This window comes from Xiphophorus hellerii, chromosome 14 (genome assembly GCF_003331165.1).
Source record: "Xiphophorus hellerii strain 12219 chromosome 14, Xiphophorus_hellerii-4.1, whole genome shotgun sequence".
NCBI lineage: Eukaryota > Metazoa > Chordata > Actinopteri > Cyprinodontiformes > Poeciliidae > Xiphophorus > Xiphophorus hellerii.
This window is the reverse complement of record NC_045685.1, coordinates 26,011,803-26,027,140: the sequence shown is the minus strand read 5'-3', so window position 1 is coordinate 26,027,140 and position 15,338 is coordinate 26,011,803. Positions and strand designations below refer to the sequence as shown.

General features: G+C 41.5%; 1 protein-coding gene and 1 long non-coding RNA gene across 3 annotated transcripts in view; one reads left to right on the top strand and one right to left on the bottom strand.

Moving 5' to 3' along the window:
* The first annotated feature begins 2,717 nt into the window (after positions 1 to 2,717).
* Positions 2,718 to 6,334, top strand: LOC116732084 (uncharacterized). The gene is made up of 3 exons (XR_004341705.1): positions 2,718 to 2,730; positions 4,040 to 4,043; positions 6,230 to 6,334. It is a non-coding gene; the product is annotated as an uncharacterized LOC116732084 (long non-coding RNA).
* A 157-nt stretch (positions 6,335 to 6,491) lies between these two features.
* The window catches only part of LOC116732074 (Fc receptor-like protein 4), a 45,248-nt gene continuing 36,401 nt past the window's right edge, over positions 6,492 to 15,338 (bottom strand). For both annotated transcript variants that reach the window (XM_032582014.1, XM_032582013.1), the window contains exons 2-5: positions 9,553 to 9,825; positions 9,206 to 9,457; positions 8,060 to 8,209; positions 6,492 to 6,941 (exon numbers count right to left, since the gene is read on the bottom strand). In XM_032582014.1, coding sequence (XP_032437905.1) covers positions 6,892 to 6,941; positions 8,060 to 8,209; positions 9,206 to 9,457; positions 9,553 to 9,825 — 725 coding nt within the window. In that variant the 3' untranslated portion in view covers positions 6,492 to 6,891. The remainder of the gene's footprint in view (positions 6,942 to 8,059; positions 8,210 to 9,205; positions 9,458 to 9,552; positions 9,826 to 15,338) is intronic.

Here is a 15,338-nt window from a genome sequence, read left to right as displayed (position 1 = left end):
AGAGAGGCTCGTACTGGATGTTGCTATTGCAAGGTGGAGCTCAACAGCCCACAATCCTTTGCTGCATCACTGTCACTGTCACATGACTGAACAAATACCACATGACCAACCTGCTCCTCTTTCTTAAAACAGAAACAGAGACAAAATATTAAAGAAAACGTTGTTTGTTAATGTCAGCCCAGTTTTACTGATCAGATGCTTATGGCAAAAGTAAAGAACATTGGCCATTGCAATCATCCACACTATTGGGCAAAAACTAAATATGTACAAATTAGAGTGCTGAATTTATGGTGCAAGCAGTTTCTTCCATTCAGTTGAGTGGATTTAAGATTGTGTTTCGTGGCTAGTATGGAGATTTTCTCACCACAAGATGTCGCCCTTTGCTGCTGATCTCCAACAGAGACTTTTGTTTTTACCTGCCTTCCTAACTCTGGTTGGGAACTAAATATAAATATGAGTTTTCCTCCTCACCACTATCTGTGTCCTAGTTTTACCCCAGAAGATAAAACAGTTAAAGTTTACAGAATAAAATCTTCTAATACCATCAAAGATAGACTTAAAGATAAAAGAACAAAATAAAAAATACTTCAATTACATTTATGTTAAAATTATTGCTTGGAGTAATAATTGTGACAAAGGTGATTATCAATGAATAAATGTTAACAAATGATAGTTTTGAAATAAAATGAGTTTATTTTCACACATCTTTCCCTGCCTAATGATTTCTCTGTAGATAAGGATCTTTGTGTAGAAAGAGATTTCTGTAGTTTCACTTCTGTAAGTCTGGATCCTATCAGATCAGTCATCTGAAAGTTGTTCTCTCTGACTGAAGGCGTAGATGCAAAGTATGACATGGAGTCATATTTCATTATAAGTTATTTCACTAGGCATCATCATGAAGCACACACACAAACACAAGATGCAAATAAGGCCTGTTTTATATATTTAGCTGGGTTGTGGTAGATAATAATCTGAAGTTTTTCCTGGATCAACGTTTCAACTCCAGAGACAACAGAAGCTCATCTAGACAATAGAAAAACAAAACACTCTTTCAGTTTTTACTGGATATATCAAAATTAAATCTCTACACCTGCAGGTCTTAACAAGAAGTCAAACCTGTCCAACCTGTTGCTGTGACAAGTTGAACAATAGCTCCTTGTTCTACAGATACTTTCTCTTTAGAAATAACAAACTACTTCCTGAAGCAGCATGGATAAGGTCTTATTAATGCTTCTGGAAGAGTAAGATCATGAAAAACTTTTAGTTTTCTTTATATGTCATAATATTTCTAAGTTTAATGAATTTGTGAGAGTAACTCTCACCTACTGTAATAATGTTTGACACATTTACCCCTTAGTGTCCATTCAAGAAAATTCAACTTGTGCTCACATGCCCACACTCAGCCATGTGTGCACAGGTAGGTTATACCATCATATGTTTGTGTTTGTTTTTTTAAAGAGCTCACGCTAAACTGAACTATTTTATCTTTCCTACTCTTTACTCGCTCCAGGGTAAATAGTCGCTCAGCGCTGGCAAAACTGACTTAAGAGCCAAATAAAATAGTTTTACTCAGATCACCTGATGCAACTCAATAAGAACATTTGACTGAAAATTCCAAAAAAATATACATTTAATACAAATAAAAACATAATTCAAAACCCAACCACAAATTCTAACTATGGGGGAGAAATAAATCAGATAACAACTAGATATTATAAGTTACATCACTACTGATGTGTAATTATGTTATTTTACTCATTTTATTTTTCCAGTTGTTTTATGTGAGTACTTAAGAGATGTTGTATGTTTAATACATGTTAATAAAACCTTTCAGTGTACGCTTTGTTAAAAAATATTTCTGGTGTTAGTTTTCTTTAATTTATATTTCCTGCCTTTTAGCCTCATGATTTATCTAAATCTAAACACTGAGATTATTACAGAGACTTTAAGCCTGGAAGAAAAAGAAACTGGAAGAAAAGCTGCCCCACCTGTTGACATATTGCAAAGCTGTCATGCATCATTTCAACCCAACTAAAGATAAAACCACAGAAACTGAAGAGTTTACAGTATCTGTTACAATGTCCACTTTGGATTATGTATTATTTTGAAACACTTGTGTTTACATTTTTATGATCTTTGTAAAATGACACTCACTGATCCTACAAGTCTTTCAAATGTATTCCAGTAATCATGTACTGATGTAGACACATCAGATAAAAGTAAAGATTACAATGTAAAGCTAGTATAACAATGTGTACATGTCCATCCGGGCCGCAGCAGAATGGCCAAATTCTGACCGGTAATAAAAAGGTTGGGAACCACTGTCTTAATCTGTTAATTCTGCTGAATTAATCTGGTGTATTGTGAACATTTTATCTTCTAATTAGAAGAAAACAATTCATTATGATAAAATGATGTTCGGTTCATCAAGTAGGCAGGTTTATTGGTAGAACATTGATCCTCTGGGTTAATTAGAGACCTTTAACTTGGTGATGGTTGATGGTAAAAACATGAAAAACTCTGGAAACAAGAGCATTGTTGGATATTTGACCTTTGACCCTTGTTCTCATCTTTGTGAAATCTAAGTTGTGATGGAACCGTTTCCTTCCAGAGGGAAAATAAATTACAGTATTTTAAGAAAGTGGAAAAAAATGTCTTCTTTGATATTAAATATTTTTATTTACTTTATTAAAAATAAAAAGAATATAACATATTTAACAATGAGTAAATGTTAATAAATAGTGCTGTGCTGAATAAATGTATTGAAATGAAAAACTAGAGTTTTCTTTATTTTTCTACTGGAGGTTTTTGTTTTGCAGTAAAATCTGATGCTCTGTAGTTTAATGATGTGATCTGTGTTTGGGATCTTTCTGTAACCAGAGATCTCTGTAGCTTCACTTTGGTTGGTAAGTATCCAGTCAGATTAGTGCTTCAAACAGTGTGCTCAGTTATGCCTTACCACTGAGCACACCCAAACAGAAAACAAATTTGACCTTTTTTACATATTTAGCTGGAATGTGGTTGAGATTGAAGTTGTTTCTGGATCAACGTTTCAACAGGAGCTAATGGAGCTGATGGAAAACAAGTTTGTCTTTCAGGTTTTACTGGGTTTACCAACGTTTAATCTCTGCTTACCTGCAGGCTTATGCAAGAACTCAAACCTGCGGCGCACCCTTTGGCGCTTTGACAAGAAAAACAACGGCTCACTTTAGACAGAACAAACTCCTCACTGATACATTTATAAATGGTTTACTAATGTTTCAGCAAGTACTTGATTTAGAAAATAAGTTTGGTTTTATTTATTTATCTTACAATTTCTGAGTTTAGCAATAATGTTTGTGAATAAACCTCACCCACTGTAATAATGCTTGAAACAGCAACACAACTTAAAAATAGCGGCCATTTTTCATTTTGATTCAATTTAATCTGTATTTACAGGACGTCTAACGTCTGCCTGCTGCAGGACATGAACAGTTGTAAGTAACTGCAGCACAGCCAGTTGTTCCTGGTCGTCATGTACAGACCTGCCTTCTTCCAGTACTTATATCCCAGTACTTAAGAGGTTTAGTGTTTAAGAAGTGTTACATTTTATGCTTTGTTTGTTAAAGATTATTTAATGTTAGTTCTCTTTAATCTGTGTTACTGCCTTTTAACCTCACTATTATCCACTTTGTCAAATCAAAACGTTGTTAAGTACTTTGAGATTAATACAGATAAGATAAACTTTACTTAAAACAACTAGAAGAAAAGATGTCACACCTGTTGACAATTTGCTAACAGGTGTGACAGCATATCCACCCGACTAAAGGGAAAACCAGAAAGTTTCTGATAAAGTTTAGATTATCTGTGATCATAATCTGATTTGGATTATGTGTCATTTGTTTTTAGTGCTCAGTGAAATCATTCTGACTGATCCTAAAAGTGTCAGTCGTTCAAATGATAAATGTACCATTTATTTAATATCAGATGAAAAGTAAATGTGAACTTTGTAGATAACATTGTGTACATAAAGTATCATTTAATAAAACAAACTAAGCAGTATTGTTTTATCAACTGGTTTCCACATCCCAGTTGATATTCAATTACAAGTAAATATATAAACCAACAAAGTCTTTTGTTTTTATGGTGAGGAGAGAGAAAAGAAAAAAACTGGCAGAAATGTATATAACACTAAAGAATAACTGGATAACTGGGGAAATAAACTAAGAAAAGATTGAAGCAAATGAAAACAGAAACAGCTGATCTTGTCATGTTCCGTGTTTTTCTATGTGTTTATTTTGAGATTCCTGTGTCTCTGTTTCTCCGTGTTGTCCTGTCTCCCTTTGATTACTCCCAGGTGTTTCTCATTCCCTGATTACCTCCTGTGTATTTAGTGTCACCTGTGTGTCTGTGTCTCTGTCAGGTCCTCGTCTAATGTGCGATCAGTCCTTCGTGTGTCCAGTCGTAAAACCAGTTGCTACCGGTGTTGAGCCCTGGCTTCTGCTCAGTCGTGCTGCCTGTGTTATTGGACTTGTTTTTGGACTGTTTTGACGTTTATTTTTCATTAAAACAACCATCATTCATCTCATCTGGGTCTGCTGCATCTCCCTCACCGCTTCCACCACACCAGTTCCTGACAGAAGGACCCGACCAGAACGACGGTGAGGAACATAAACTAGAAAAGGAATACATCAACATGAACACACCTCGATGGAACGAATTACGGAAAAACATCAAAGACTTCAGAGATATTATGGCCGAGCCATATTTTGCGTATAGACGCCTCGGAGTTGCCATCAGGCTTCTCCTAGTGCTGGAGGACTGGTCCGCTCACCTCCGTCTGCTGGGTTTGGTGGAGCTGCAGCGGGAGGCAGAGTGGGAACGCGAGGCAGCTCTAGCCGTCATGGCTGGCGACCCTCTGCCTCCCAAGCCGGACTTTCGCTCCACCAGTCCAGCTCCAGCGTCTCTGGGACCAGCGCTTCCAGCACCTCCAGAGCCCGCAGCAGCGGATCTTCCGCCTCTCGCCGCCGCAGCTCCGGATCTTCCGCCTCTCGCCGCCGCAGCTCCGGATCTTCCACCTCTCGTCACTGCTCCTGCTCCTGAGACTGCTCCAGCCATTGTTCCCATGGTGATGGGATTCCAGGCGGCCCGCCTGGCATCTGGCCAACAGGCAGCTCGGCTGAAGGCGTTTCCGGCCCCAGTTAGTGGGTGTTTCCCTAGTTCCAGTTCTGAGTCTCTGCCCCTTATTGCTCCTCCCGAGACTCTCAGTGCTCCTCCCGAGGCCCCTCATCGCCGCCTCAGTGCGGCCCCAGAGACTTCGCCTCTCAGTGCTCCTCCACAGACTCGTCATCGCCTCCAGCGCCGCGGTCGCCTGCCGGACCTTCCCCATGGGTTCCGCCTCCTGTGCTTCCGCCCACCCTGTGGGTAGTTTTTTGTTAGATTTTGGAATCTTGGCTCTTCCTGTGCCTCCGCCCACTCCGTTGGGTCGTTTTTTGTTGTTTTGGACTCTGGCCCCCCGTCCAGCGCCCCTCCGCCCACCCTTGTTATGTTTTTGATTTTTTTTTTGGCGTCTGGTAGCTGCCCTTGAGGGGGGGGTACTGTCATGTTCCGTGTTTTTCTATGTGTTTATTTTGAGATTCCTGTGTATCTGTGTCTCCATGTTGTCCTGTCTCCCCTCGATTACTCCCAGGTGTTTCTCATTCCCTGATTACCACCTGTGTGTTTGTGTCTTTGTCGGGTCCTTGTCTAATGTGCCCTCAGTCCTTCTTGTGTCCATTTGTAAATCAGTTGCTACCGGCGTTAAGCCCTGGCTTCCGCTCAGTCGTGCTGCCTGTGTTTTCGGACTAGTTTTGGACTGTGTTGACTTTAATTATCATTAAAACTACCATCAATCATCTCAACCTGGGTCTACAGCGTTTGCCTCACCACCTTCATCACACCGTTCCTGACAGATCTATTTAAAGAATAGAAACTAAGGAACACAGAAACTAAACCAAAACACAAACACAAAATCCAGAGATCGTAATTTTATTTTATTTTTTTTACATTTTAGTTAAGCAAAAAATAAAAACATTTAAAACAAATTACAAAACAATCTCTTAATACTGTAAAAATATAAGTGCAAAAGGATGGCAAGCCGGCCTAAGGCACAAGCAAATTAAGTAGTTGCTTGAGTCTTTAGTCCAATTCAACTAACACTGTTTTCTAACTGCATTTAGCAAATTATATGCGCAAACTATAATGAGTAAAGATTATTGCTCTTAAGAATACAAAATCAAGCATAAGCTTATTCTACAGTTGTGCATGTACTATAAGTATCAAAAGGAAAATAAATGATTGCTACACACATGATTTTAACAGATGCAATAATGATTATAGATATTTTGTTCTTGATCAAATCAATTTGAACATGTTTGAAATATTCATGTTGCAGCTCTGGAAGCTACATTAAGCTGCAACATGATCATCTGCACAACATAGAGACAGAACAAAACATTCTATGCTTATATATCTAAAATATAGAATATGTTATATGTAAAATATTGTTTGAATATTATTCTGTAATATTTCCACATATATGGTTGTGGAACTTAAAATATTTGCATTTACATTTCAGAATGACACAATGAGTCAGAATGACATGAATAATTATTACATTCACATCTGAAGGTAAAATGTTTTGCTCATATTAAGCTTATTAAAGATGTTAAACGTCCCAAAGTTCCTAATTTTTAACTAACAAGCTGTTTAAAGATTCCTATTATCTAAAGTCTGAGATCAAAATGAAAATACTGTAATAATCTGGCTTGAATGGGAGAATAAATTACATTCCTCTATACTTTTAATATTGTTCATCTTATTTTTCTTTTTGCTTCAACATACAGATGATAAATTGTTTTGTCTTCATTGTCTTCAGTTCACCAAAACATGATCAGCAATTCTCCTTTTCATATCAGTCTTGGCTGCAAGAAAAAAGGACAGCAATTACTAACATGTAAGAAATTCTGAAATTTAATAAATTACTTCAATAATTAAGAGACAGTAGCATGTTAAATGATTGCTACCAATTACTTTCCCAAGAATTCCACCAATTTACATTTTATTTATCTTTTGCCTTCTTAAAATCCTCCATTACCACTAAAGTCACCAGATTAGAACCAGATTTAACATGTTTACCACATTGATTATCTTGTTTAATTTCAACTCACAGGACAAAAACTCACAGTCAGGATAATTACAGTGCTAAGATCTTCAAACTTTTGACTTTTTAGAGAAGATTAAAACTCCAAATGTCTTTACTGTCACAGTGTAACCACAATGAAATTTCATTTCCTCTGTCTGGGGCAAAGGAAATACTGAGTTCAGGGTTGGGGTGTTTATAGGAATGTGTGTGTGGGCGTGTGTGTGAAATAAAAAACTAATTCAACAATAAACTGAGCTCCCCATACAGTTTGATAACTGGGATCAATAAAAATATTTTTGTAAAGTGTGTCAGGATGACATTAGTTGTGAATTGATGCTATAGAAAATAAACTGAATTGAACTGAAAAGTAATTGAATGTTTAGCAATTGGTAAGATAACAGTAAATATTCACAGCTGTAATTACATAATGTAGTTAAAATATATAAATAAAACGTGGTATATAAGTTCTGCATTGCTCTGATTAAATGACTGTTACCTTGATCAGAATCACGTCTTACTTTATTTTGAAAAATCTTGTTCTGTCCTCACTTCCTTTAACTGGTCTCTACAGCCACATTGCCAAATCCTCCCACTGCTCTAATGTTTGTCAGATTCACTTAGAGGAGAGCAGAAACTAAAGATTTACTGACCAGTGGTTAAAAGAGTACAAGCTGCACACCAATATTTAAATCCCTTTAAGGAAGAATCCATTTGTTTTCATTACAGATCTATGATTTTCAAAATGACGTTTATTTTAGAATATTTTCAGTAAAACACGTGGATATTCCAGGATAAAAGGAGCAGAAATAACAGCCATTGTTAAATTAGGACAGAAAACAGTTTCACAAGAATTTTCTGTTTTATAAAACATTACTAGAATATTTTATAATAACTTACCTCGAGCCCACTTACGGTATGTGTATACACATAAGATTAGTATGATGTTATAGAGGATGAAGAGCACGATGCCAGAAATCACTCTGATCCAAGGAACACCAGGTTCAGAAGGAGGAGAAGGAGGATAAATTTCTGTGGGGGGAACTCTAGCTGTAAGCAAAAAAATAAATAAACAATAGCTATAAAATTTTCAATCACAATACAAAATGGAAGAACCAGAATCAGGTTCATCCAGCAAGTTTGTGCACACCAGGGGTGTGTGAACCAGTCCTGAAGAGCTGTGGTTCTGCAACTTTTAGATGCATTTCTACTCCAGCAGACCAGCATCGAACAGCTGAATTCCCTCACCAGCAGTCAGTCAGCTGTGAACTGGTTTGGTAATGAGCCAGTTATTGATTCAGGTGTGTTGGAGCAACAATGCAACTTGAAGAAGCAGGATGGTGCTGAGGACTGAGTGTTTTTGGTCTGCAGAGATGTTCATCTTATACTGGCCTGCAAAAGTCGATCTAAAGAAACCTGCTGGATTTCCTTAGACAGAAACTTTTTAAACTGTTTTGAATAATTAATTGAGCATATCATAATGTTTGATAGCTAGGATCAATTGGAATGTCTGCATGATTGAATTGAAATTATTTTTTTATAAAGTGCCTTGAAACAACATTTAGACAAATATAAATAAATTGAACTTAGAACCGATAGGTTTAATATTTTTCTGTTTATGTATTTGTAGGATCAAGGCATGAAAACGTCAGTGCCAATAATGATTTATTGGTAAATTACACTTTTATTAAAGGACCTTGTTGGAGTGTCTTTTTGAGTTACTTTTTGGCATAAACTGAAAAGAAATGTGCATTTTCCCCAAATTTTCTGAAAATTATTACAGGATAATTAACATTACTTTCATGTAATTTGAACAAATGTAACTTTCAGTAAATTTCAGCAAATATCTACTAAAATAAAAGAATATTGCCAAGAAAAACAGGCTTCTTTAGTGTGTGAGTTGGAGGCAACGCTTTGGAGACTGAGGTGAATCATAGGTTGAGTCTGAGATTTGCATTTTGTTTAAATATTTTAACTAAAATCCACCTTTTCTTAAAGGTAACTGAGTTCTGACAGCCTGAATGAATCAAAGCAGTAAATCATCACCTCTCACTGCCAGCCAGCTCTTCAGTGACTGTCTTCCAGAAGGATGGAGACACTTGTAGAAACCTTCCTCTGCTTCAATGATCATTTTCCCTGGTTTCTTTTTCCCAATGAATAAATCATTTCTGTAGAAAGCAGCTTCAAAATCTGAGGTGGATGTGTCATCATCTTTGTCTTCCTTGTAGGAACAACCAAGTGTCACATTTTCTCCCTCAAACACAGGATGTGAAGGGCTCTCAAGGATCACATTGTTACCTGAAATGAAAACCATTTTATAAGAATTATATTAACTTAAAAATGTTAAATTAACCACACTTAGAGTAAACTCAAACAAGATGCATGTCCATTACCAGTAACAGTGAGATTGACCCTGTTGCTGCGTTCTCCTCGCTCAGATTCACACCAGTATTCGCCGGTGTGAGTTGGATAAGCATCCTCAATGATGCAGGAGGATTCTCCTGGGATTGCCCAACCATACTGACATTTCTGAAGAGGGTTGTTCTTTATTGTCCTCATCACTTTCCAGCCACTGGAGTTTGTCACACAGGTAAGAGTGATTCGGTCGTACTTGAAGAACTGGGATCGGTCGGGAGTGACAGTCAGTGTAGCTGCAGAGCAAAGAGCTGTAAAGAGCAAAGAGTTTGGATTCACATGATTGATAATAATTGGCTTTATAATGAAGCAATGCTGCTTTTGTTAACAATGATAACATTATTTAGTAAACCACAACTCAAACAACTGATGTTCATAACTAATAATGGAATCATTATGAGTGCAGCATTCAAAACTAATGGAGTGGATGAAATAAATATTTCTGAAGATAGATTGAAAAGAATGAAACCAAAGACTCTGAAGTAGTTAGACGAGATCAAAGGCAAATTATTTCAGTTTGCTTTAAATAAACACTTTCAGTATGTCAGTCACATTTATTTATGGTAGGTGTCAGGTCTAAATACCTAATTAAACAAAACAGAAGAAAGACAAGAGAGTTAGATTCTTTGTTTCTCGCGAGGAGAGCAGACAGAGATGTGCTTCCAGTTACAAATCTCCAACCGCTCTGGAAAACACATCTCCCGCTCCTCTATTTTATTGATTTCAGGAAACCCTGTCACACGGGGCGCTGCAACCCTATGGGGTGGGGTTAAAGCATTCATCATATGGTTGCAGCGCTAAATAACATTCACTAGTCTAGACACATGTTATCTATACTCTAAATCTTTCTTTCTCCAGGCACGGCGTCGAATAAGACACGTTGCATAGCTTCAAAGCAACGGCTTTGTATCACAAAGAAGCACAGAGCAGAGTTTATTGTCAGGCATGTAAAACTCTGCTGGGAGCAATTAACACCTCTGTCTTGTAGGAAGTCCTGCAGGGCAACAGCTGCTGAGAGTAGCTGTCACCCCTATTTCCCAGGAAATCTCAGGATAGAATCAAAGTTATTTAACACACAGAAACATTATCTAAATGTAACTACAAGGCTACATGATACAACAAATATTTGATAATTACTAAAAATACAATTTACCTAACAGTAGGTTATAGTCACCCTCCCATGGGCCCACCACCCGTGGGAGGGGCCAAAGGCGTCGGGTGCTCTGTGTGATGGGTGGCGGCCAAGGGAGGGGACCCTGGCGGTCCGATCCTCGGTTGCAGAAACTGGCTCATGGGACGTGGAATGTCACCTCTCTGATGGGGAAGGAGCCGGAGCTAGTGTGTGAGGTTGAGAGGTTCCGGCTAGAAATAGTCGGTCTCACCTCGACGCACGGCTCTGGTTCTGGAACCAGTCTCCTTGAGAGGGGCTGGACATACTTCCACTCTGGAGTTGCCCAGGGTGAGAGACGTCGGGCAGGAGTGGGCATACTTGTTGCTCCCCATCTCGGCGCCTGTACGTTGGGGTTTACTCCGGTGAATGAGAGGGTAGCCTCCCTCCGCCTACATGTGGGGGGACGGGTTCTGACTGTCGTTTGCGCTTACGGGCCAAACGACAGTTCAGATTACCCACCCTTTTTGGAGTCCTTAGAGGGGGTATTGGAAAGTGCTCCTCCTGGGGACTCCCTTGTTCTGCTGGGGGACTTCAACGCTCACGTGGGCAACGACAGTGAGACCTGGAGGGGCGTGGTTGGGAGGAACGGCCCGCCCGATCTGAACTCGACCGGTGTCCTGTTGTTGGACTTCTGTGCTCGTCATGGATTGTCCATAACGAACACCATGTTCAAGCATAAGGGTGTCCATATGTGCAGTTCGATGACCGACTTTGTCATCGTTTCATCGGATCTGCGGCCGTATGTCTTGGACACTCGGGTGAAGAGAGGTGCGGAGCTGTCCACTGACCACTACCTGGTGGTGAGTTGGCTCCGGTGGTGGGGGAGAAAGCCGGTCAGACCTGGCAGGCCCAAACGTGTTGTGAGGGTCTGCTGGGAACGTCTGGCGGAATCCCCTGTGAGACGGAGCTTTAACTCCCATCTCCGGCAAAACTTCGAACATGTCCCGGGGGAGGTGGGGGACATGGAGTCTGAGTGGACTGTGTTCCGTGCCTCCATTGTCGAGGCGGCCGATCGGAGCTGTGGCAGCAAGGTTGTCAGTGCCTGTTGCGGCGGCAATCCTCGAACCCGTTGGTGGACACCTTCGGTGAGGGATGCCGTCAGGCTGAAGAAGGAGTCCTATCGGGCCTTTTTGGCCTGTGGGACTCCGGAAGCAGCTGATGGGTACCGGCAGCCGAAGCGGCATGCGGCTCAGGTGGTTGCTGAGGCAAAAACTCGGGCGTGGGAGGAGTTTGGAGAGGCCATGGAGAAAGACTTCCGTACGGCTTCGAGGCGATTCTGGTCCACCATCCGGCGTCTCAGGGGGGGGAAGCAGTGCAGCACCAACACTGTTTATAGTGGGGATGGTGTGCTGCTGACCTCTACTCGGGACGTTGTGGGCCGGTGGGCAGAATACTTCGAAGACCTCCTCAATCCCACCAACATGCCTTCCATTGAGGAAGCTGAGCCTGGGGACTCTGGGTTGGGCTCTCCAATCTCTGGGGAGGAGGTCGCCGAGGTAGTTAAGAAGCTCCTCAGTGGCAAGGCCCCGGGGGTGTATGAGATCCGCCCGGAGTTCCTTAAGGCTCTGGATGTTGTAGGGTTGTGTTGGTTGACGCGACTCTGCAATATCGCATGGACATCGGGGGCAGTTCCCCTGGATTGGCAGACGGGGGTGGTGGTCCTGCGGAGGGTGTGCTCCAATTATAGAGGGGTCACACTCTTAAGCCTCCCTGGCAAGGTCTATTCCGGGGTACTGGAGAGGAGGGTCCGTCGGATAGTCGAACCTCGGATTCAGGAAGAGCAGTGTGGTTTTCGTCCTGGTCGTGGAACGCTGGACCAGCTCTACACCCTCGGCAGGATCCTGGAGGGTGCATGGGAGTTCGCCCAACCAGTCTACATGTGTTTTGTGGACTTGGAGAAGGCGTTCGACCGTGTCCCTCGGGGAGCCCTGTGGGGGGTTCTCCGGGAGTATGGGGTACCGGGCCCTTTGATACGGGCTGTCAGGTCCCTGTATGACCAGTGTCAGAGTCTGGTCCGCATTGCCGGCAGTAAGTCGGGCTCGTTTCCGGTGAGAGTTGGACTCCGCCAGGGCTGCCCTTTGTCACCGATTCTGTTCATCACTTTCATGGACAGAATTTCTAAGCGCAGCCAAGGTGTTGAGGGGATCCGATTTGGTGGCCTTAGGATCTCATCTCTGCTTTTTGCAGATAATGTGGTCCTTTTGGCTTCATCAGATCGTGATCTGCAGCTCTCGTTGGAGCGGTTCGCAGCCGAGTGTGAAGCGGCCGGGATGGGGATCAGTGCCTCCAAATCCGAGGCCATGGTCTTGAGCCGGAAAAGGGTAGAGTGCCTTCTCCGGGTCAGGGGGGGGTGTCCTGCCCCAAGTGGAGGAGTTTAAGTATCTCGGGATCTTGTTCACGAATGGGGGAAGAAGGGAGCGGGAGGTCGACAGGCGGATTGGCGCAGCGTTCTGCCATTAAGCGGGCGTTGTACCGGTCCGTCGTGGTGAAGAGAGAGCTGAGCCAAAAAGCGAAGCTCTCGATTTACCGGTCAATCTACGTTCCCACCCTCATCTATGGTCATGAGCTTTGGGTCATGACCGAAAGAACGAGATCGCGGATACAAGCGGCCGAAATGGGTTTTCTCCGTAGGGTGGCTGGGCTCTCCCTTAGAGATAGGGTGAGAAGCTCAGTCATCCGGGAGGGACTCAGAGTAGAGCCGCTGCTCCTTCACATCGAGAGGAGCCAGTTGAGGCTCGGGCATCTGGTCAGGATGCCTCCTGGACCCCTTCCTGGTGAGGTGTTCCGGGCACGTCCCACCGGGAGGAGGCCCCGGGGAAGACCCAGGACACGCTGGAGGGACTATGTCTCTCGGCTGGCCTGGGAACGCCTCGGGATTCCCCCAGAGGAGCTGGAAGAAGTGGCCGGGGAGAGGGAAGTCTGGGCCTCCCTTCTGAAGCTGCTGCCCCCGCGACCCGACTCCGGATAAGCGGAAGAAGATGGATGGATGGATGGATGGATGGATGGATGGATGGATGGATGGATGGATGGATGGAGGTTATAGTCACTTTTAGCAATTGTAAGATTAATTAAATCTCCTTTTTTCTATCTTTGTTCTTTCTATCTGGGTTCGTAGCCATGGATAGGACCCCATGTGCCACAAGTTGTGGTGAATATGATCCAGAAAGATGCCAGTTTTGACTCACTGCTGGGCAGTTAGACTACTTGTCACGTTTATCCTCAGGTCATTGGTGGAAACTCAGCATTTCCTGCAGCTACATTAACTGTGATAAAATATGGCATAACAACCTCGACTGAGAGACTCAATGATTTGGAGTCATTGAGTCTCCAAACCAAAGACTCAATAGTTCAGGTCCTGAACGGGATGAGATGGGACTGTTTAGAGCCAAGTGAGTGGCAGAAGTTGACTGCTCTAATTTATTTATTTCTTCAGTGAGCATACCCTAATGTTCCGGACTAACATGCAGTCTTTATCCAGGGTGTTGCCCTCCTTTCTTAACCTGCAGGGTCACTTATCTGAGTTCTCTAATAACCAGGATCCCAACTTCAAGGACTTAGTTTTCTTGGCAAAGGAGATGAAGGCAAACATGGACAAGTGGTTCAGCTGCTTTCTTGATCACACTGATTAAGTTTTTACCCCTAAAGTGTTTGTTTGCTTGTGTCACCTGAAAAAAATCCTTAAAAATGATGAGGAGCAAACTGAGCCACTTCTGGGAAGAGGAGATTGCATTGCTCATTTGTGCCACCAGTTGTACAGATAGATGAGAAGCCAGAGCAGAGGAAGAATAATTCCAAGAGAGGCTAAAGAAAAAGCAAAACAAAAGTTCCTTTGAGAGGCCTCTCAAAGTCTTGGGTTATGCAGGAAGTGAATAATTTCAAGCAGCATCTGTTACAGCCTATAAACCAGAATAATTCCCTTGAATTTGGGCCTGGATGGGGAGATTCTGTTGCCTTAGACCTTTTGGTCATTCTAGCATCTCAGGGATTTGCTGAGAGGGTCTTTAGCATTTCATGTGACCTCATTCACTGAAATATAGTAAGAGTCATTTTAGAGAGAATCACTTTCCTCACATTTAATTGAGGTCATTAGACACATTTTGCATTCCCTACCTGTCATTGTTACTAGTACAAATAGAAACATTAATGCAATTTTGTTTGTATTTGTTGGAAGACTGCACAAACCATGTTGTTAAATATTTTTGTTGTTTTATTTAATTTGCTATAAAGACCCAGTACAGTGTTTACAGTATTCAATGCCTTATTAATTTAATTTTTCAACACCTCAAGAGTTTCTCTGTACTTTGATCAGAGTGTAATAATAAGAGATGTTTGTCGTTCCTTTGGTTTAGAAGGTTTTCACAAGTTAAAAATAGACCGGGGTTTTGTGTCCGGTTTTATAAATAATATGCATCTTAATTACCCTTGCAGAACAGTTAAAGTTAAACATAAATGTTCTTCATCCATTACTTATATTTTGGACATGTGTATGTTGATTGCAGTTAAGTAAGCTCCCAGAAATAAATACCTTTTTTTTTTTTGAATAATCAATTTTCCTGTTACCATCAATTATTCAAATTAATTTGTAAAGACTGA